The 24,265-nt window shown below is 42.8% G+C and overlaps 1 protein-coding gene and 1 long non-coding RNA gene across 2 annotated transcripts; one reads left to right on the plus strand and one right to left on the minus strand.

Moving 5' to 3' along the window:
- The first annotated feature begins 4,163 nt into the window (after window positions 1-4,163).
- LOC311215551 lies at window positions 4,164-15,440 on the plus strand. The gene is made up of 2 exons (XR_014618908.1): window positions 4,164-8,293; window positions 10,214-15,440. It is a non-coding gene; the product is annotated as an uncharacterized lncRNA (long non-coding RNA).
- EIF6 (eukaryotic translation initiation factor 6) lies at window positions 14,692-23,856 on the minus strand. Its single transcript, XM_084296775.1, has 6 exons — window positions 23,693-23,856; window positions 23,508-23,593; window positions 22,273-22,448; window positions 20,826-21,002; window positions 20,017-20,198; window positions 14,692-18,898 (listed from the first exon to the last, which is right to left on the minus strand). The coding sequence occupies exons 1-6, from the start codon at window positions 23,797-23,799 to the stop codon at window positions 18,889-18,891; spliced, it is 738 nt and encodes a 245-aa protein (XP_084152901.1). The 5' UTR covers window positions 23,800-23,856; the 3' UTR covers window positions 14,692-18,888.
- Between the last annotated feature and the right edge of the window lie 409 nt (window positions 23,857-24,265).

Here is a 24,265-nt window from a genome sequence, read left to right on the forward strand (position 1 = left end):
CCTAAATGCCTCCTCTCTCTGTGTTATCTTCACAGGTCACCTTGGTATTCAGATGGTCTGCGACAGAGGAAGCATGAAGGGAGGAGGCTAAGTGCCAGTGGCGGAAGTCACACTCCGAAGGTGATCTGCTGTGACCCAAAAGCTTTCTGACATTTTTTTTTGCCTTGGTTGTAATAGAGAGGAAGAAAGTCTTCTTCTCCACACAGTGTCTGTAAAGTCCCAGCAAGGTGCCTCCCTATGGAGCAGAGTTTCTGGCTCCAGGGGGTTTCTTGCCTGCTTCTTATGTGGGAATGGCTGTAGGGTCAGCCCCAGGGGAGGGTTCGGCCCCGGTGCTGGAATCACACACAATAACTAGGTGCAGACCCAATGACAGGGTTCAGGCTCAATAGCAGACCCAAGCAACAGCCTGTCACTTAATTTTCTCTCAATGAGATTTGCTCTGACTGATTCTCTGAAGTTGTTTGGAAATGTAGTGATAGAGGCTGTGATTTGTGTGCAATACTGCCTAGTTAGTCATATCAGTGGGTGTAATTAGGTGGGTGTAATCAGTTTCCATAATAAATACCAGGGTGCCAGCATCTGTTACGTAACTCTTTGTTCATGGTCATCTCTGCTGCTCATAAAGCTGTTATATCCTGCCCTTAGCCATCTATTTTGAAAGCAGGTTACAGTCATGACACTAATTTAATAGCAATGATTGGCAAACTATATAGGGTCTGTTCATTCTGCTTTTGTGCCAGGTTGGGCTCCAAAAGTGGCTCATATCTTACAAGAGAGCATCTTTCTTCAGCAATGGGCAGGCTGTGCTACTGCTTTCCATCCCCCTAACTGTAGACCAAATTTCAGTGGCATCTCAGGATTAATGAAAGCCTTTAAGAGTTGCAGGGGCTATTTTAACTTTCTTCTTCACTACAGAAGACTGTGACTTTGGGGACATAAGCCTTAAGAGAGTTGAATGTGACTGCTGTTGTGCAGCATGGGTAGGGTAGCTGTAGGCTGGTGTACGAGTGGTCCTTGCTTGTGAATCTGAGCCCTTGGTGTAACAGAAAAAGCACCCCATGTAAACCTTCATCCCCATGGGAAGGCCCTCAAGCCATCCTTTTGCACAGCAACATTCTGTACTCCAGAGACCTGCCTTTAAAGCATCTAAGTAGGGCATCACACTTGTCTTATCCCTTGCTTAGGGAGAAGAGAACCAAAGCCCAGGGATGCCACCCCTGGGCCTGGCACCTTGAAGTTAGGTGTGGCAACAGTCAGTGCTGACATCTGTGTATTTGATTGTGGATCAAGGCCAAGCACCTGCTCCGAAAACCAAACTACAAGAATGGCCTCTCACGTTCCTTGGGAAAGATGAACAAATTCAAGTTCTCCAAACCCCAGCTGTAAATGAAAGGCAGTACTTTTAATTCCTGGGGTACCTTTTGGCTGGAACAGTTTTACTAAAGATTGCAGTGAGCTTTTCATTTCCGGCTTTCCCTCTTTTTAATATTAAATATGTTTAAAACTAGCATGGTTTGAACAGGAATGAAGTATGGATACATGCTACACAGCAGACAACACAAGATGGTTTCTTAGTCTTGCCTGGTGCTGCAAATCTGTGAAACAAGAAAGGGATTGTTTTTACCAGCTGCAGTCACAAATACAGCTACCGGGTGTTCAGCAGCAGGTATACCCTGCAAATCTTTGCGACTGCTGAAGCTGGAGTCCACAGCTTCTCTGCTCACAGCACATCCCCTTGTCCCCTCTCATTGTGCACATTGCTATTTCATTCTTACACAGCTCTCTTTACCCTGGGAAATGAAGCAGTTTTATTTCCTCTGTCACTTACACTGTTGGTCTTTTTCATAGCGGTATAGAAAGCATTTGGGCTGGAAGGGTTCTCCTATGTCTGTAGTTGGAACTTCCACCTGTAGCAGACTTGCCAACACTACTTGGCCCCATTCATGGCTTTCTCTAGTGAGCCCTGAAAGCCTCCAGGCTGGAGAGTCCACAAACATCTTGGGACAATTTTTCCCAGTGCTGCTCCACCATCCTGTCTTGCTGCCTTTCTGCCCGTCCCAGTACCTATCGCTAGTCCATATGATGAACCAGAATAGCCCATTCCCAAATTGCCTGAATTTGCAGAGTTGCCTGTACTCCTATAGTTTTAACCCATTTCATTAATGCTCTGTTTTGTTATGGTTTTGATTCTTTCCATGACAATTCAGCTGTTCTAACAATTTAGAGATACTCATCTAAAAAAGACTGTTTTGTTTTGCGTTTTTTTTTTTTTTAATTATCTCTGTAAAAAGGATTTACATGCCAGAAACAAAAAAAACAAAAAACAACAACAACAAAAAAAAAACAAACTCTAATTCATTGAATCTTGAATACCTCCAATGATTGATGAAACATTAAATTATAGCATATGATTACAAAACTATAGTCTGTATTCTGCACAATATATCAGCTTATGTCTTTTTGACCGGTCAGACACATTTAACATTAGTGTCTTTAGATACTATTCCTGTCTCAGCCTTTTTTGCTTTGAAAGAGAGTTTTAAAATATTTTCATCTCCTTATCTTATTACAGTCATCTCTATAAGACTGTATTCTTGCTCTCTTCTCTCAAAGTGTAGATTTTTTGGCTTATTATTTCTGGAAATCCAAAATGGCTGTTGGTTTCAGCATTTCTGTCCATTTGCTGTGTCTGAGAAGCAGAACAGCCCTGACTTGGCATTCACTCCCTTTCTCGCTAGGGGTCTTTCCATCAAACAGTTTGAATACAGCACACACATACATAACACAGCGACTTCTTGGGTCCCTCCCAGACAGTTCCCTCTGGCAGCAGGTGTTCCTCTCTGCATTGCAGACTGCTGCCCATCTCACCCTGTTTAAAGGCAACAGTAGTCCTTGGAGCCCTCCCTACAGTCATGTGGGTTTACTTCTAACTGCTTCTTAAAATACAGGGATCTTTCCAGGTGTAGACTTTGTGCTGAAACAGTTGGTGGTCCTTCACAAACTACCAAATAGGTGTCTTATGAAGATGCTCCACCATATCAATTAAACTGGCAACCAAAGAAGCTTTTCTGATCCATAAATGGCAACAGAAATGCATCTTTGATTTGGTCAGCACGTTAGCCTCTTGCAGAGCGGGGAACAAATAACTACACCTCGGTTGCACTGCTGTAGCAACATGCTGCAATCTCGTTTAGAAAGGTGAACTTTTCAGTAGTCTGCTAGCACAGGAATCCAAATGAGATTTTGCAACATATTCGGGTAGACAAAACAGGTCTCCAGTTTCTTGGCCCATTTAATTTGTCAAAGCAAGAGCTGAGGACCATGTTCCCATGTCACAGCTGAACAAACCAGAACTCTGGCCTTCAGTGTATAGGATCAGCCTGGGACCTTTCCACATTCCCATCCCTTCCTCTGGCATCATGTCCCACTGTACCAACTCAGTCCTACTTCCATGAGCTTTCCAGCCTAAATCAGAAGTGCCAGCTAGTGTGTAGCTCATTGCAGGAGTTGCTTTTGCACATACTTCCCATGACAATATGTTACCTATGGCTATATTAGCAAACAACATCTATGGCTGTTAGCAAGAATAATACTAGCACATCTGTAGATGCAGCAGTTATTTAGGGATGGTGTTATAGAGTGCTGAGGACTTGACACTTACTCTGACAGCATCTGGGGGAATGGGGTTACTGCAGATTATCTCTAGTCTTTCCCTGTGATGCCCATTTGCAGCTGCAGTATCCTAGATGTGCTCCTGAAATGCATTTTTCAAACTTAGCTTCATCCAAAAATAGTTTAATGTGTTTTGATGTGAACCAAGGCACAGATATTGAAAATAATTGAGAAATTCTCTTCAAAAGCACACACCTGAGCTCACTGGAAACACTAGTGTAGATGCACCCATACTGACATATCCAACAAGAGGGGGACGCTAATCCTGTTGGCTCCTATGACAGGCAGTACCTGGAAATATTTACTGCATACCAGTAGGGGAAGAAAATCACAGATCATCAGTAATAGCAGTATCACAGTTTGGGAACTTGATTTAAGAGAAATTTATGGCCTGCTAAGATACAGGGCACTAACCAGCTAAGATTGGAGGAGAATGAGAAATACAAGGTAACAGAGTAGTATTTTTATTCATTTAATGTAGGCAAATTATCTGACAGCTTTCCAAGAATAATTTTACACTGTGAATCCTCATCTAAAGCGTTTCCATGAACAATATTCAATGTCTTTTATCATAGTTCTGGAGTAAATAAAAACAATTGTTATTAAAAATTAAAGATGGCACAAAATACAACATGGTAAGGACAAGTCATCATATAGAAATACTGTTATCCATTTGCAACACTTTGCAAAACAGCTGTAAGACAAGTTTCAAGATCTCAAAACCAAAAGACATTGTAGGAACAGGTGGAATTGGGCCATTTAGCTGATTAAGGGAACTTTAAAGTTCATCCTTATCAAGATCTATAAACACTTAAATGTTGAGAGACTAGAGATAGAAAAGGAAAAAAAAAAAAAAAAACAAAAAAAAACAAACAAACAAACAAACAAAAAAAAAACAACAAAAAAAAACGAATCTAAACCTGCACAAATTCAGACAGTAAGTCAGACAGATTTCAGAAATGACAGGGGCTTAATGACTGGAACAATTTGTGCATTACATATTTTATGTAATGTCTTGAAGTTTGTGAAGTTTGAAGACTTGAAGCCCAAACGAGATGTCTCTTCCTGGAAAATATCCTGTATCTGCACAAAAAACACTAGATTTGTCACAGGATTAGCAGCTGGAGGTTTCTGGCCTAATTATACAGGAAGTTGGACTATACTATCGGAGTGGCACTTTCTGAACATAACATCCATGAAACCTATGGACATAATTCTTGTTAGAATCTCAATAACAGTTAAATGTGATGACTTTCTCTGATGACTTCTTTGTCACTATCTGTAATGATTTTCACTGACCCTGTCACCCTTCTAGGCCATGTTAAGCACTTGATCATTATAGGAACCTTTTGAAAATGTAACATTTAAGATCTAAGTTGATATGTGAGCTTGGACACCCAACTATCATTTTAGGCATCATAGTTCAGAATGTTCATCTGCAAAACTGTTCTGATCCCACAGGTGCGTAGCCTCCATGAGTATCTATATCCTTACTAGTAGATGCCTTCTCTGGGTTTGAGCAAGACAATCATACACAACAGGATAGCTCTTCTTGCAGTGGCCTGTGAGGACAAGCTTCACCCAGTAATACAGCTGATGTGAAGCACGTCAGTGCTTGAACCCCTAAGACAGTGAGACTGATAGCAGTCAGCCCCTGTTCTGCCTGGTGATGAAAGTTTTTTTCCTGCAATCTCTTTACATAGCTGCTTAAAAATCACTTTTCAGAAAGAGATGGAAACCATGATCTATAAACAATCAAATCAAATCCTATTTAATTACATCAAATGTAAAACTTGCCAAATCTCTTGCTTCTTGTAGCCTTTTGTTTATTTTCATGCTAACTTGGGGCTGTCTCTGAGAAACAACAAGAAATCTTACCATGATTTTCTTAATTAGGTATGGACCAGATTTTATCACTGTTAATGAAATTTTCCTGTGGGACAGTCATTTCAAAAGCAGACCTTTGCTCCAAGTCTCAGCTGCTTATATTTATTATAGTTCTTTACATTCTTGCAGCCCTGTAAGATCCCCAGAATAATCTGGGTAAGGATCGAAGGGAAGAGCTGTGCTTGTAGGGGGGAGGGCATCATCTGAATGATGGAATGAGAGCAAAGGCCCTTATCACAGTTGTTTGTTGGAGTTCCTATGGTGTTCTGAAGAGGAAGATTAGTGACTAATCTGCAATAAAGTAATTGCCTTCTAATTTCTAAATTCCTCTGCAGTTTCCCTTAGTTTGCAGCAGTATCTTCAATATAACTTTGTTCTGGTTGTTGTTGTTGTTATGGACTAATAAACATTTCTGTTCAATGGCTATTACCTTTAATCTCATTTGGGAATGTGATTGGTATGCATCCTCCTTTTATCTACAGCCTCCTTGGAAAGACCTACACAAACACACTGTCTCTTCTTCAGTTCGTATCCCTTGTTTGTTCTGGGACCTCTTTCATGTGTGTATACATTTTGTTCTGCTTCCCATTTCTAGGGAATGATCTCTTCTGTGTACATAGTTCATAAAGAATATATACATTCCTCACAACACACTTCATCCAGCCTGTTGCCTTTTAAAACCTGAGGAAAGTACAGAAAATCCAAAATTGCCCACTTCACTAAACATTTTTCTTTTCAATTCTAGGTCCTCCTGTTGAGCCCTTGGAGCCAACCAGGCCTTTACCGACTCTTCCTGTTCGCAGAATTCACTCCACTTCGGAAAGGAAACACGAGAGACAGCCACGACCTCCTAGTCCTCCTCTAGGTGACAGGCCATCTCCTCCTGGCATGAAACCCAACATCTGCGATGGCAACTTTAACACTGTGGCTCTCTTTAGAGGAGAAATGTTTGTTTTCAAGGTACTAAAAATTCTTGCTTATCTCATGGATGGTTTTCTTTAGTTTCATTACTGGAAAAGATGAATAAAAGTATAAGGTAGTTACCGTTACATTTGAAGTGTCTCTAAAGGTAGCTCTGTTCCTCTGAGGCTGCTAAATGAGTAATGTTAGAGGGAACTGTAAGCAGACTGGCTTTGTAATATTTTGAAACAGTGCCTAATGGGATTTACAGACTAAACAGAATTTTGGTGTCTGTGCACCAAAAAGTGAACTCATCAGTCTCACATCAGTGCCTGGTAAAATTATGGAGAAGATGGTCTTTGAAGTTATTGAAGTGCACCTGGGGGACAATGCATTCATTGGTCCCAGCCAACATTGGTTCACGAGGGGTAGGTCCTGTTTAACAAATTTGATTTCCTTTTATGATAAGATCACCCATCTAGTCGATCAAGAGAAACCAGCTGATGTGATCCTTTTGGATTTCAGTAAAGCTTTTGATGCAGTTTCCTATAGGATCCTACTGGACAGAATGTCCAGCATACAGCTAAACAAAAACATCATACAATGGGTGAGCAATTGTCTTACGGAAGAGCTCAAAGGGTTACGCTAAATGGGTCCACATCTGGCTGGCGGATGGTCACCAGTGGGTTCCCCCAAGGTTCCAGTTTAGGGCCAGTCCTCTTCTATGTTTTTATAAACGATTTGGACGTAGGACTAGAAGGTGTTTTGAGCAAATTTGCCAATGACACTAAACTTGGAGGAGTTGTGGACTTGGATGAGGGTGGAAAGGCCTTGCAGAGAGATCTGGACAGACTGGAGAGCTGGGCAATCGCCAACCACATGAAGTTTAATAAGAGCAAGTGCCGGCTCCTGCACCTGGGAAGGGGCAACCCTGGCTACATGTGCAGACTGGGCAATGAGGTGCTGGGGAGCAGCCCCACAGAGAGGGATCTGGGGGTTGTGGTTGACATCAAGTTGAATTTGAGCCATGTACGTTAGATCACCTTGCATCTGAAAAACCATGGTCCTACTCCCAAAATACCCAAGGCTTTCACTCTGCCCACTGGGTATGAATGTGGAGTGGGAAATATGGAAGGTTATTAAATGTACAGAACACATCAGCCACAGAAAATGTCTGAATTGAAAATTGTTGAAGGTATTTGGAGAAGTATCAGAGACTCTGTCCTCCTCTTACTCTTCCCTGAGCATCCACTATGTCTTTAACTAATGATCTTATATCTAAAGGGATATTTAATAACTCCTTCGGGCCTATGGATGTTGTGTGTTTCACACAGTCACCATATGTGGTGGTATACATAGTGGTATACACTGTATGGCTGTCCTAAGGTCAGATAGTTGAGCACCAGCTCTCCTGGGAGGTCATATAACTGTAAACTTGCTTCCCCCTGCTTCTTTTTCTTCTCCTTCTGTCCACCGTTTTTCACAGTACCAATAATCATCTTGTTACCCTTTTGGCTGCCATCTTCCCCATGAAGTGCTTCCCTCACTGGGATTGGTGTTGGGCAGCATTGGAGCTCTCATCCAGACCAGGACTTCTTCCTTTAATGGCTACAGGCTTAGGCATGGATTAGTAGTGCTTGATGCCAGACTGCAAGATGAAAGTACTCAGTCTGAAGAGCTTTCTGATTTTCTCAGGATCGCTGGTTCTGGCGTCTGCGCAACAACCGGGTGCAGGAAGGATATCCCATGCAAATTGAGCAGTTCTGGAAAGGTCTTCCTGCAAAGATTGATGCAGCCTACGAGAGGTCTGATGGAAAGTTTGTTTTCTTCAAAGGTACAGTATATTTCAGTATGAGCCTGCTACACCTGCCTCACATCACACAATTAAAGCATTAAGATGATGAAAATGGGTTCACTGAATCCCTGTCCTTTTCCAAGGGGGCACTTCCAGCAACTAAAGTTTCCTGTTCCACTGACCAGCTTAACAGCTTTGATTTCAAATCAAAGAGTCAGAAAAGATGTGTCATTGCACAGCAGAACCAGCGCCTCTCCTTGCTCATTTGCCAAGTGCAAACTGCTGCAGAACAGTGCAAATCACTGGTGCTGCGCAGCCTCCTGAGGCTTTACTGCTGGCCTATATACCATCATGTTCAGGGACAGATCTGCTCTCCTGGGTCAAAGTCTGCTACAAAGGGAGTTCAGTGAGTCAGTCAGTTGCAACTTGGGTTGAAAGTTCAGCTACAGGACCTCCTGCAGTCTTGAAAAAAATCTCTATCCCTGTGTAGAAGTGCTTGGTTGACTATTTGCCATGCAGCTGAGTCACAGAGGGCTCATCTTCTCTGCCCTAGAGGCACTAGCAAAGGTAGTTGCTGTGACAACACCCCTAAAACATTTTAGTCCAGTAAGCAATGTGGGCTGTACAAGAATAAATGGAACAGGGAGGCTGTTAGCACAGACCTGTCTTTTTCTTACATATTTTTGCTAGATTTTTACTAATGGTTGTTAGTCCTTCTAACAACTGAGCCATACATAAAAGTTCTCCTTTGATTTTCACCTTCCAATGTGATAGCCAAGCCTTAACATATTCCTTAGTGTGGGTTGGCCTTGCCAGTACAATCTCTGTATAAAGCTAATATAGTTCAGTAGGTATTGGCTTCCATGTAATTCCAGGTAATGAGAAACAGTTCCTGTTCCTCAGGGAGTGTGAGGCTCCTGCCTGTCTCCTTGAACATGTTGTGGCATCATCTTGGAGCTTCTCCAGATACAGGGCAACCCCAAACCACACTTCTAGACAATTATGAAGGTTTTGACACCTTGATCAGAAGAGTCTGGGGAAATATTAGGAAGAATGTAGTCAGTATCCTTGAAGAAGACCTTTAATTGTGGCCACTGCCCATTAATCAAAGGCTTCCATTAAACATCTGTAACAAGAGGTTGTTCATAATGAGATCAGTGAGGCATCAATATGGCTAGTTGACTTAAAGCATGTTGGTGGCTTTTATGGAAGGTACATGGCACTTGATTTATAGTCCCGGTCCTTGTTCTAGTCTAAGAGGGGCACACTACTGTTTCCTACATATTGTTTCCTGTCAGTGCAATGTGAGCTTCTGTGTCATGATCTGCTCACATCTTTTCGAGGTGCTGGAAAAATGTGTTATGGGTGTTTTCTCTGAAGAGTCCATATGGCCATCTCTATGTGAGGCCCATATCATCTCCTTGCGCTGTGACAGTTTCTGAGCATGATCAAATTGTAAGCAAGGAAGAGTAGTTGGAAATCATCACCATGCCCCCATACAGATGCAAAGTACATGTGGTCTTCTAATATACTGCATGCGGCTTCAGTCCCTCAGCTCAGTAAAATGTATTAAAACTAGAGAAGGCTCTAAGAAAGGCAATGGAAATTAGCAAAAAGTATGGACTGGCCTTCTACAAGGAACAATTAAATATCCTAGAACTCCTCAGCCTCAATGAGAGCTGACGAAGACAGGATGTGAGAGAAGCCTTTCAAATCAAGACTGGCCTAGAGTATGTGAATGGGAAAGCATTGTTTAACATTTCCAAAACAAGAGCTAGAGTGTCAAATAAAATCAAGAGGCTACAGGTTTAAAATGCCAAGGAGGAACTTTTCACATAATACATTTAAGCCCAGAAGTCACCACCATGCTGTGGTTCAGTGTAGGTGTTTTGCATTTGTATCACTTTAACTACTAATTAGGCATACTCATATGTTGCTTGTATCCCTGTTCGTCTCCAGGAGATAAATACTGGGTTTTTAAAGAAGTGACAGCAGAGCCTGGATACCCACACAGTTTGGTGGAGCTGGGTAACTGTCTGCCCCGGGAAGGCATTGACACGGCTTTGCGCTGGGAGCCTGTAGGCAAAACCTACTTCTTCAAAGGAGACAGGTATTGGAGATACAACGAGGACAAGAGAGCAACGGACCCAGGATACCCAAAGCCCATCACTGTGTGGAGAGGAATCCCTCAGGCGCCACAGGGAGCTTTTATCAGCAAAGAAGGCTGTATGTATCTGTAATCATTATACAAGTTAGACCAATAGTATCTTACCAAGCTTAGGAGTTGCGTTGTTGGGTTTGGGGTGTTTTAAATTTTTCCACTGAGGTAGGACTCACATCTCAGGCTGCCCAAGGCCACAGTGACACCTGCAAGCACAGGCAGTCTACAATTCTTCCTGCCCCTCATCCCAGCCCAGGTACCTCCAAGCCACTAAACCACATTACTCTAATACTAGCCATTTGGGATGGGAAAAGGACTTTTTCTGGTTTTGCTTCCACAAGAGTCCCTAACCAAGCATTCCCAGGCTGTGACTGTGGGGATGCCATACCTTATTGTTTTTTTTCTCCTGTTCTCTTAGCTGTAGCTAGCTCAGTTGCTCTCTTCCTATTACAGGCTCCAACCTTCTGGATGTACTTTGAAGTTAGACATACCCTGAGCATGGGTTTGGACCTCTAGAGGCTCCTTCTAGAGCATTTCTTTCTCTGACTTGAAGATTTCTTTCTTTTCCGCCAACTAGGGAAGAACTAACAGAAGGGGTTTGTCCATTGAGCCCTTGTTTAACTTGAGGGCTGTGGTGTGGGACAAGGGCTCTGGGGTTGGGCTTTCCAATACATCTGGAATACTGCAGTGACAGCCAGCTAAGCAGGAGGCTAGATAAAGGAGAGTCACTTTCACTGGTGTTCCTTTCCCTTTCCTTTTCCCCCCCAAAAAAAATAATCACTTAAGAGTGATTAAAAAAGGAAGCTTGGAGTCCTCTGTAGAGATGAAGGATACTTCAGACAACATGTAGCATAAACCATCTGCCTGTTACTAGCAGCAGGACAAGACCGTTTCTTAACGAAGTCCAAATCTTTCAGATTCTGTCATCAAAAGGACTTATTTTATTCAGTATTTGCTTTCTCAGGTGGGGTAAAGAGAAACACCTGTGTATCCATCCAAATACTATCACACCAAGACAAACACTGTCAATATTCAGACTGTTAACAGCTTGGTAATGATGAGTAAATATTACAGATGCTTTAGTAAAAAACAAATCACTGCAGAACACTTACGTTAAAATTTAGGTGGAGAGAAGTGAGCTCAGTATTTTTGTTATTCACAGCTTAAATCCTGCCATCAGCTTGTCTTGGCCAAGGGGAATGGTGTTCTGTGAGCAACATTGCCCCCACAAGCCAAACAAGAAGTTAGGGCTTCTCAAATCATAGAATCGTAGAAAAAATCAGGATTGTTTGGGTTGAAAGTGGTCCTTAAGGATCATTTAGTTCCAACCCCCTGCCATGGGCAGGGACCCCTCCCACCAGCCCACGCTGCACAAAGCCCCATCCAGCCTGGCCTTGGGCACTGCCAGGGGTGGAGCATCCACAGCTTCTCTGGGCAGCCTGGGCTAGGGTCTCGCTATCCTTAAAGAATTCCTTCCTTACATCTAATCTAAATCTACCCTCTTGTAGTTTAAAGCCATTACCCCGTCTCCTTACTACAGCCCCTGACAGAGCCCTTCCCCAGCTTTCCTGTAGGCCCCCTTAAGGTATCAGAAGGCCACTGTAAGGTCTCCCCAGAACCATCTCTCCCCCAGGCTGAACAACCCCAACTCTTTCAGCCTGTCTCCATAGGACAGGTGCTCCAGCCCTCTGATGATCCTCACAGCCCTCCTCTGGACGCACTCCAACAGGTCCACATCCTCTTTATGTGGTGGGAACCAGAGCTGAACACAGCACTCCACATGGGGTCTTGCAAGAGCAGAGCTGAGGTGGGCAATCCCCTCCTTTGCCCTACTGGCCCCACTTCTTTTGATGCAGCCCAGGATATGGTTGGCTTTCTGGGATGCAAGCACACATGTTGAGCATCCCATCAACCAACACCCCCAGGTTCCTCTCCTCGGAGCTGCTCTCAATTCATTCTTCACCCAGGCTGCATTTGTGCTTGGGATTGCCCCATCCCAGGTGCAGGACCTTGCACTTGGCCTTGTTGAGCCTCATAAGATTTGCACAGGCCCACATCTCAAGCCTTTCCAGGTCCATCTGGATGGTATCCCTTCTCTGTTTCTGCTTTTAATCAAGCTCTAAAAATGTCATCTTACTTCCATGGCTTTAGAATGCCCTAGATGAATGCACTATTGACCTAGACAGCTACCACCCTCCAGCCTTTCAGGCTCTCTGTACACCCTCACATGTGCACAATTTAAGCTGTTGGAAATGGTGTGATGAGAAATATTCTCTGTTTTGTCTCCTAGTTTATACCTACTTCTACAAAGGGAAGGAGTATTGGAAGTTTGATAACCAGAGGCTGAGTGTGGAGCCAGGCTATCCCCGGTCAATCCTCAAAGACTGGATGGGCTGTAATCAGAAGGATGTTGAAAGAAGCAAAGACAGGCGCCTCCCTCACGATGATGTGGATATTATGGTGACAATAAACGATGTGCCTAGCACTGTAAATGCAATTGCAGTTGTGATCCCTTGCATTTTGTCTCTGTGTATCCTTGTCTTGGTGTACACAATCTTCCAGTTTAAAAACAAAGAGGTGCAGCAAAACGTTGTGTATTACAAAAGACCTGTCCAGGAATGGGTATGACACAGTCAGCTGCACATTTCAACTCATTGATCTGATGAGGATATGGACAAAAAAAATAAAAGCATTAAAAAAGCCTACCAAACAAAACTACTTCAGTGACTTACAAGTTTTGGACATCCTGGGACCGAAAGAAGCAGAAAAACTGGAAAAAATGCAGGCAACCTTGCAATGTGGAGCCTCATTCCTTCTAACTGCCTCAGTCGTGTCAGTCTTGGCGTGCCATTCTCCACAGGCTCACTGCAAACATCAGAGACTTGAGACTTCAAGACAGATTTTCTTCAGACGTTTCAACTGACCTGGGAAACTTCCTTCAGTTCCCTGCATCAGTGCTCCCTGTTAAACCCAGCATTCTCCAGTGTAGCTAAACCACCTCTGAACAGAACCATTTTTTTTAATAGCTGTCTCATAAATGAATTAAGATCATGGAATCTATGAACAGGAACAATTCAGTACTGTAAGAAGACATTCTGATGCTGAGCCATTCTAAAAGATCTTCTTTGTTTATTACAAAAAAACAGGGAATTACCTGGAAACAATTTTCCAATACCTGCTGGTCAGATGTTTTGTACATTCATAACTAATCGATGCTGCCACTCAGCACAGTGCATGAGGAACCATTAAGTACTCCGAGAGGTAAACGAGTGCAGAGCAGAAGCTCAAGAAGCACCAAAACAGACACCGTAATGTTACTTGGTGATATCAAGTCCTAGATTGGGACAATCTAAAGACAAAAAGTAATTGAGTCTTAAAAAAAAAGGGGGGGGAGGGGGGAAGAGAATACGCTTTTGTTTTGGGAGCCATTAATGAAATATTTAGATGTCATATGATGCTGTTTTAAGCTCCCATCAGCCAGAAACAATGAACCAATAATTACCAGTATAACAAAAAATGTACAGACGTAGACTGCACTCTGCCCCTGTAAAGATGCTGGGAAAAGATGAATTGTTGTTATGTGGCATGTGTAACTAGACTGTAGAATTTGTATGTTGGGTTTCAGGAAAATGGAAATGTTTTTTTTTTTGGAGTGAGATCGTCAGTATATTTTGCTGAAATAGTCAAGATACAGTAAGGATTAGGCCTGTTTATAAAACTAAAACCAATCCCTGTAGATGTTACAAACATCGTATGCCTTTGAAATTTGTTGTTTGTTTGTTTTTGCTCACTTCTTCACGTGCAAGAATTTGGCGAGGACCAAAGGAAGCATGCTACACAGTAGAATGAGTTCATCACTAGCCACATTTGACAGAGCCATAAAAATCAGGTAAACACTAAATAAAAACCTGAACTTTCAGTTAGTAACTTTTAATGACTCTCTTCCCACAACAGTAGCTTCTGCTTATCCCTGTTACAATTGTAAATGGTTTAGGATTTTGTGTCCTAACCACAAACTTAGTCCATTTTCTTATTGATGCCGATACTTCTACCATGTTAACTAGAAGAAGAGTCTCCTGCAATGCAATCTAATGGTGAAGTCCTGCCCAGTACAAAAGTGCCATTCATGTAAGCATATGAACTGCTTTGCACGCTCACTATAGGGAATAGGTGATTAGTGTAAGCCCTCTGCCTATAACTGAATTTTATTCAGTGCAATAGAAGTTCAATGCACAGAATGTCCAACTAGTATAGAAAAATACAGCTCCATGTCAGCTATGGAAAAAAAATCCAAGGATTTTTATTTTCTTGACAAACATGCTATAAATATTTGTAATTACAATGATGAGGAATGAAGCAGCAGAAAGATTGTTAGCATTCTGAATTTCTAACTAGGATTCAACTATTGCTATGATGAAGCCAGATAGACAAATAGATACTTCTTAGTGAAGCCCACTAGGACTGCATAACATGTGGTCTCAAACTGTATTTTGTCTTTCATAATTAATTTCCATAGCCACGCTGTTTATTGTGTTTAAAAAGTATTACAAACATATTATGAAATAAGTGAGAAGCTAGTAGATGCAAAACTGAATTTTAGTGAAAAAATGTGGTTATGTCTCATGATGGATGAAGGAGTGCAAAGGACCAAATGAAATCAGAGCAATTAATTAGACACTCCCCCCTACATGCTACTCTGTATGTTGCTATGTGTACTATATATGTGGTAGAATGCACACTATGAATGCCACAGCCACATGGCACATCAAACTCATCTGTACGCTGCCATCTCTTCTGGGACTGTGACAGCCCAAACCTTTGAGCAACTACCAACAGCCATCATTAAAAAAAAAACAAAACCAACAACCAAGAGAAATGTCTGTTTTTGGGGTATGAGGGAGGGGTGTTTTTTTTTTTTTTCCTAGTGCCCAGCTGTAGATATTTTTCTTCAAAATCTTATACTTAGTGCCAAGTTGTACAAGCAGCATGCGCATGATGCTGGTCTGAAGCAAGCTCAGCTGTTTCCTCAGACAGCTACATATTGCCCTGTAAAATCAGGCACCCTGCTGCAATAAGGTAAGCCTTCTGCCCTATAGTGCCAAAGTCCAGTGTTCCATGAAGAACTGATGCTATAAAGAACTGGAGAAATAGTTTGGTGCCTTTTATCACCACCTCGTAACTGGCTGCTGATGCACACTGAACTGCTTGTTCAGTGCACCTCTGGGTGCAGGTAAATGTTATAAATTTGACTGTGATTTCCAGGGGCATAAGATGTTTCTGTAAGCATTTTAGTTGCTGAGAAACAGCCCTCAACAGCTACAAGCGTTGGCACTTGGGGGGGCTGAGGCAGGTAGATGAGCAGTTGGCCCATTTACTCTGCAAGTACAACCCAGTTCACTCCGTTGTCATCTCACTTTTAGTTAGATTAACACCTGCACAATCCTGGAGTGACCTGGATCCAGACACAAATGTTAATATTCACATAGGGAACAGTTCCTTATATTCCCATGTCTGAGCTTTTTGCTGAGATCCTGTCCAATGCAAAACAAGCACATCACCTGAGTACTGACTCAGCACGCCTTCCATCAGCACCTCCAGGGACAGGTGGCCACATTCCAGTTTTTGTCTGGACACACAGAACCAGGACACATTGCCACCACAGGGGAGCAGGGAACATCAGTGCTTACTCAACTGATACACACTGCCCTGCAGTATGTGCCATCTGTACAGAAGACAGTCCTGGCATGCTTACCTTGAGCGCAGCAGTTTCAGCTCCTCCAAGGTGCAGCCCATTTTTTGCATTCTTTTTTTCCTCCACATTTTGACTGGGAATAATTTGATCACCAGTAAAGTACATTCATTTTTCCAGATAAATATGCAGGGAAATACAATCAGCAATTAATCACTAGTCATACAATCGCTACAGTCTTAACAGAGGTGGACCTCCACTCTAAGAGGGATCAGCTTCTGCCTTGTAATTGGTCATTACACCTCAACACAAGCTCCCATCACCACATCAGGTAGTCCTCATCCCTATTAGTCAGAATGAATCATTTTGAGTAAACTTTGCTCCACTAATCCACTGCCTGTCCTAAACAGGACACAACAAGCTGAACATCATGGCTTCCAGCTGAGCTCCCTATAAAAATGCAGTGAAAAATTCAGCCTTTTGCTCTATTTCCCCCCCATCCTGTAACATACGAAAGAGCCTCCCTCTCATTCCATAGGATTATCCAGGGTCTTTAAAAGCCTTTGGCACAATACCTTGCAAATACCTTTTGGAAGTTCAGATAGATTACAAAGAAACTTCATATTTAAATAACTCCATAGGCTTTGTTGGACTTGCCATTAAAGCACCAGGTTTACGCTCTCTCATGCTATCATGTATCTACATTTCTACTACTTTCACTCTTCACTGGTTTCTGATAGTTTTCTTTGTACACAGGTCCACCTTACTAGTTCAGAAATCCCACAAACCCTTTGTTTAGAAGTGATAACATGTTTGCCACCTTCCAGTTCCCAGGTTTCAATGCAATACTCATAGGAGGTCATACATCACAGTTAGTAATACCTTATTCTTCTGTCTGTCTCTCACTCTTTGGCATATTTCTATCACCAACATTGTCCTAGTATCTTTCTTATTCAAGGATTTGGATTTCACAGAAACTGGATTAATGTATCTTATATATAAGCAATTTTTAACACGTGTCAAGTTCATTAATACAAACTAGGATTTCTGCATAATGACCGTAATTAAAAGTAGAGACAAAAAATGCAGTTTTACTCATTTCACGCTTGATGAATATACGCTAACACCCACAGCGATGGTCAGACTACCATTTATTCCTTATCAGAGCCCTGTGAGGTGACCAAAGAAAAACAGTGTCTAACTCTAAATACTGAGACTTGCTAAGAGGAAGAAACCTGAAATGAGTGACAAAAAAGGTTGTCCACTGCATTAAAGGGGCCACAGACACCAGAAATTGTTAGCCAAATTATATGAAGAGCTGTAACCTGCTTATAGGCTTCCCCAGTGGCAGAGAACAGGTGAGCTGTCTGGAAATGGCAGCCCCTGCCTGTCACTGTTCTAGACAAGCTAGATAACAGGGCTTGCTATTACCAGAGACAATCCTATGGCAATCCTCACTTAAAACTCTGAGGAACAACCTTTAATCAACCCAAAACTTATAAATTGTTCCCCAAACATCCAGACAGTCCAACATATGCGGAGGTTTATTTAATATTCTACAGAGCCTGAACCACCAGGGCCAAAAAAAGAGTTCTGCCCTAACTGCCTTCAGGACTTAACTCCTCAAGAGAATCCAGCTGAGAATAATACAGCTACACGGAAGCAAGCAGGCAGCTTCCATATACCCTTTGGATAGGAAGTAGAGACATTTGTATGCGTTCAGCATACCTGTACGAAGCAAGCACAAGAAAAGCAACTGAAATGAGAGGTCAAGGAGCAACAGCTCTGTTTAGAAGTAAATTACTATCTTCTACCTGAAAGCAGCATTTATGTCACTGTCACTGCTAGACAAAGGCAGAACTCTTCATTAGCAAGCTCCCGAACCCAAAACATATTACTGAATGCAGTAACTGTTTACAACTGCGTTACTTAACCTTTGTCACCAAGGTAACTCAAGATGACATTCTTCAACCCTTTTTGATGTGCTGACTTTTAAGAGCTTTCCAGTGTAGGTGGCCAACTCCCGTACAGCACATTTAAGCCTACTGGCAACTCTATGTTTTTCCAGGCTCTTTTGCAGATGCCTCTGAAGTAGCATATATGTCACCAGACATCTGCAGACAACAGATCAAATACCACTGCTTTGGAAGCAGTTACACTTGGCTGTTAAGTCCCTGTATTGACTTCTTGGAGAAACTCCATTTCTAATCTGAGCTAATCACTTCAGAATCACCAGCCCTATGAGAATAGCTGCAAGTCAGGTCACAAGAACAGGTGATGCTGTCCGAATTATTTTTTGGCAAGTAAACTACTATATTTTTGGTATACAAAATGCAAAGGGCTCTTAAGTTCACTTACAGCAGAAATATTACTGTTTAGCAAGACTGTGAAAAGAGAAGGCAGTGCCATATACGTGCTTAAACAGTCTGCTGCGCAGCAGAACTCTGATCTGCTATTTAAGGCAAAACAATCTCTAGTGATCAATATCCAAAAGGCAAAAGTAAATGTGGGCTAAATTGAGGACCTCGGTCAGCATCACAAAGAAAGCACAACTGAAGAAAAACTGGAGAACATTAGCAAAGGGTTAGAAAGCATTCCATATTTGCAACTTATATATGTTATTTGTCACGTTTTGCAACAATACTTAGTTTACAAAACACTACATTTTTTTTTGTAGCCTCTTCCTGGTGCTGGGCCTGCAGAAACAACAGAAGATCTAGATGTCTGTAATCCAAACTGCTGCTTGACACTTCACTCCTTAGGAGCTTCCTGAACCAACACTGCTCATGTCAAGCTAAAAAGACAAAACAGAAATGAGATTTAGAAAATGAGTGCCACAGTGCAGAAGACATTTCCAAACACCAGTATAGTCAGTTGTCAACCTCCAGCTACAAAGGACCAGTAGCAAATTTCCCTTCATAGAACATATGAGTTTGTGAAAAGAGTGAAGGAGACCTGGTGACTGCTAACAGCTAGCTCTAAGAACACATTTGTCAAGTTGGCAAAGGCAAGAAAATCAGTCTTGTCTAAGCAGTTATTAAAAGCTTAGCACAGGTTTAATTATGGTTTTACGCTGTGCTCAGAAGCACAAGGCCTTTACATAGGAACTGTGAAGGTAAGAATAACTCTTTCAAACAGTTCTTCATTGGAAGGAATTAAGGAATTCCTTATTCTTTCTCTATGCCATAAACCATTCCCATACATTTTTATGAGAACTGAGAAACTCTGTAAGTAAATTACAGTGGCCTAAGCAGCTCAAAAGCACACCTCTAGCATTACTGCAATGATAAGAGTTACAATCAATTGAAAGTCCAAATGAAGTTCGCACTGGACATTCACCTATAGCCATGCCTAACCCTGTAAAAGTTTTTGTATATATCAACAAGTGAGGAAGGTCCTCTATCACTACCAGTCCAGGCAGAAAAAAAAAGATAACCTGCATTCCACTTGGACAAAACCTTTGACATAAAGGCTTAAAAAAAAAAAAAAAAAAAAAAAGCCAAGATGTTAAAATGCCAGTAACTTCGCTTGAGTTTTAAAACAAGATTTGTTTTCCATTAATAAATAAATAAGTAAAAAAAATCATAGGTGTCATAAACTTAGTACTGGCATTTAGAACAAAAGTATCTGAAAGTTGAAGTGGCTACTTTTATGTTTCCTCAGAAAAAAAAATCTTGCAATTCTAAATGCAACAAGAACTGTTATGCAGTCATGATTCATGACTAAGAATGCTTATCAACCACATAAACCAAACCTTTCTGCAACAAGGTAATTCTCGTCAGTAACCCAATAAAAGCAAAGAGGAAGCAAAGAGAGAAATCAACTTTGAGAAACAGCTAGTGTTATAGCTTCCTTATCGTAAGATCTTGACTGTTTTCATTATGATTATAGATGAAGCTGTATCCTCCTTACCTGTCAATCAAGGAATCTCTCATATTGGTAGCAATGGTACTTGGCTGAGCTTCGTTCAACCTGAAGATACTCTCAATGACGGAGAGCTCTGTGCTAGTTGTGTCCAGTCCACAGAAGGCACACCAGTCATTTACAACCATTCCTGCTGCAATGACCTCACTGCCACGATTCACTGTTCCAGCCTAGGGAAGAAAAAATAAAAATAAAATAATCAGCAGTAGTTTGCAGAGCACACTGACATCACCACATTTTGTTACATTTCCTTATTACTAGGTCTTAAGTAGAGGGCCTCAACTCACACCCCTGAAAAGATTAAAGCTTCTGGCATCAACAAAGATTTTACTTAAACACTTAAAAGTCAACAGATAGCCTGCATTAGCTGGAAAGAACATTTTGTGACATTCAGTTTAAAATAACAAATCTAGCAAACAAGCATAAAGGCATAGCAATCTTGAAATTAACAAATCCAACTGAGCCAGCACAGGATTTTATTACTAGATTTTTTTGAAATGTGCCTTTAGCCAAACCAGACTATTTCGTATTCCATATGAATGAATCAGCAAATCTTGCATAACCTCAGCAGAGCAATGTTTCAGAAGCAAACTAAAGCCTCTATGCAGCTTATTCAAACTCAGAAAAGGTGGAGAAAACATCTCAGAAGACTGGCCTCCTTCAGGACTTCGCCTCATCTCCCTTTTGGAACAGCCCTGCAGTGAAAACAGTACCTAGGAGACCATGAGACTGCAGAAACTTTAAAACCATAAAATAGAAATGGAACGGAGCAGCAAGAAAAAACACAAATGCCTTACCACAAGTGGAACCTGAAGCAATGAAGACAGTTCATCCTGATCATCAATTGATGTTTTGGGGTGCACAATTCCTCCTTGGTTACTAAAAACACAGTAACTTCCTACCAGGACCTGATCTGCTACAGTCTGCCTGAATACTTCAACCTTTAGTACATCTGCCAAGATCTCTTCAGTCTCCTGCAAACAGAGAAAGAGAACAAAATCCTCAGCAAAATGGTATTCTAGAATTTGAAGTCAAGCTATTCTTGCAAAGAACTAGCTGGGATCCTTTCACCACGCATTGCAATCAAATCATCATAAAATACTCTCACTCTTCTTGATCAACCTCTGTACTCCAGAGGTGTTTCCACTTACTTGTGCACACTTGAGCTGGAAGCAAGGCTCCTATAACTAAACACACCACCACTGAGAAATGCTCTTCCTCCCCTTTTTCTCAAAGATGTTGGCAGTACACGAACTGTGTCAACACCTGTTGTGTAGGTATTCCCCTGTGAATCAGTCCTTTTTTGTCCCAGACCTGAGTACTGTCTTAACCTTCTGCATAACTCTAAGAACTTCCTTCCCTTCCAGATAAAGCTCAGCAGGTTTTCATTGTAACTGGTTTTGATTTCTCCCTTTCTGGAGAAATCTGACCATACTTTTTACACTTAAAACATAGTATGCTGCAAAGACTATTGCCTGCGAAGGCTTTTACCTTGACCTCTTTTTTGTCTTTGCACTCCTTACACCATTTCCGTCACCTTTAGCATAAACTGAAAGAAAACATCAGGACCTTCAGTAGCTGTAGCCACACAACTCACCTCTCTAGTGCTATTGAAGTATCAGCTCTCAAACATAAATTGGCAGTAACTTCATGTCCCCTGCCCTTGTTTTTAACTTTCATACAGGAGCTTCCATTTTTCTTTTACCTCACTGTAAACACACACACTGCATCATCTATGATCTCTTCCAACTCTATTAGAAATTTCAATGTGATCAGCAGCATTTTGTAACTACTGCTACAGTCCTGATCAAATTTGTTATGCTCTTTGTTACACACATAGATGCTCTTTTTTCGGTCCATTTTATATACACATAGCAAACTGCACTTGACAATTAACTTCCACATCCCACGGCTTCCCACCATTAACTACAGTATGCCAAACAAGAGCACACACTGAATTTACAGCAGGCTCCACATTAACAAATAAGGAAAATTATAGGAGAAGACGAAAATCAACTGAAACAGAGTCAAAAGTCTCAAATTCAGTTCTGTGATTTCTCTCCCAAAAAGAAAGGAAATGTGAGGCAGCACAGCTTCCTACATGATATTAGCTTAACTGTTAGCATAACTCTTCTGAAATTCATGCTACTTATAGTATGCCTCAATAGCTACAAACTCCAATTGCAGCTTCAGAATAATTTCAGATGCAACCATAAGGAACGTAAAAGCGTAACAGCCGTATACCCTGTCAAGATCTGGATGAACAAGAGCTACGTAGTCATTGCAGGTAGTGACGTTGCCTAGTGCTGAGAGACGCTCTTCTACTCGCTGAATTCGTACAGAATCTGGAAGGCTATTGCGGATATGTTGAAGCTCTTGGTCTGTTGTACTGCTTGGGACCAACAGCCCGTGCCTGTTCCCTAAAATGACCAAAAAAAGGAAAGTAATACATAAAAAAGAAAAACAATTCCACATTACAGTAATTTTAAAAGCAACTATTTCCATTGTGCTTATTACTTTACTGCAGTTCAGAAAAAGGCTGGAACTGCCCCGCCCCATCTGTTCATTTCAAGCCCACAAATCAGCCCAAACAAAATAACATGGCACCACAGGTGAGGGAAAGCCATGATGAAGCACAAACTTAAAGAATGTAAATGGGTAAATGACACTACTTTTATTCACTATTCTTTTTTAACAGAACTGAAGGAAACACAAGGTTCTCAATGAAACACTATGTTATGAAATTTCCCCCAGTAGATGCTGGTTGTCCTCACAAAGCCTACGAATTCCACTTGATTTTGTTACTCTCCTTTAGCAAATTGGTAACATAGGACAAATATATTTTTATTTTTTCAGGAACAAAAAGAAAGCACAAAGCATGCTCTTCTGAATAGTACACCACTAGCTGGAGACAAGTGAAAGAATTTTCTTTGACCTTCACATCTGTAATGCCTCCCTTGCCCTCACCCCTCCAGTCCTGGCCCTGAACCATTAACCTTCAGAAAAAAAATGGAATGGCTTCTCCCAGTTTACCAGAAAGCAGATTTATGTGCATCAATAACCTGTCTTCAGGCCTTGAGAAGAAGATGCTTTTTATTACCCTGGCTGTCTTTTTTTGTTTGTTTGTTTGCTTTTTAGCAAAGGAGGAAATCCTTCACTGTAAGGGTGGTGAGGCACCGGCACAATCTGCCCAGAGGAGCTGTGGGTGCCCCACCCGTGAAGGTGCTCAAGGCCAGGCTGGATGGGGCCGTGGCCAGCCTCACCTAGTGGGTGGCATCCCTGCGTGTGGCAGGGGGGGGGTTGAAACTCGGTGATCTTTAAGGTCCCTTCCAACCCGAGCCATTCTATGATTTTTAACCGGGTGAGCTTCATTTCCTACAGCTTTGCTGTAATCCCGGATGAGGGGAGCCACGCGTCGGCCTCCCCAGCCCTGCCCGCCCACCTGCGGGCCCCGAGGCCGGGTGCCCCCCGCCACCTACCCACACACATCCTGCCGATGATGCGGCAGCCGGCGATGGAGGCGTGCACCACCGGGATGGTCCCGAACAGCTCCCCCTCGAACACGCTGCAAGGAGAAGGAGCCGTTAGGGGTCAGCCGCGGGGGGGTCCCGCCGGGCCGAGCCGAGCCGAGCCGAGTCGAGCCGGGCCCTCGCGGCTCCCTCACCTGTAGAAGTTCTCGGAGCCGCCGATCGCCACCAGGCAGTAGGCGTTGGTGAGCTTGGCGAAGCAGCCCAGCTCGTTGTTGTTCTCGAAGCTGGCGCGGACGGCCATGGCAGCGGCCCCTCGCCGAACGCACGCGGGCTCCGCCGCTCCTGACCCCGGCGGAAGGCAGCGGGCGGGGCGGCCCCGGCAGCGCCCCGCGGAACAGCGCCGCCCGCCCGCCGGGAGGAGCGGGCGCTCTGCCGGCCCCTCCCCGCCCTGTCGCCATTTTCCGGGGCTGTGGCACAGCGCCTCAGGGCTCCGCAGCCAGCTCAGGGCTCCGGCATTGCGCTGGGGGAGTTGCACAGCGCCGCGGGCCTGGCCCTCGCAGGCCACCGTGTACACAAAGATGGCACCGTGGGTCCAGGCACGCCGCTGTGGGCTCAGACACAGCGTTGGCATCCGCGTAGTTGGATGCTGCACCGTCCCTGTGCCTGGACCTGTCACCTCATGCCATCACCATCTGTGATGGACCTGTGCCTGGACCTGTCTCCTCATGCCATCGCCATCTGTGTTCTCAGACACGCTGCTGTGTGCT

The sequence above is a fragment of the Netta rufina genome, assembly GCF_964035555.1.
Source record: "Netta rufina genome assembly, chromosome: 16".
Classification (NCBI taxonomy): domain Eukaryota; kingdom Metazoa; phylum Chordata; class Aves; order Anseriformes; family Anatidae; genus Netta; species Netta rufina.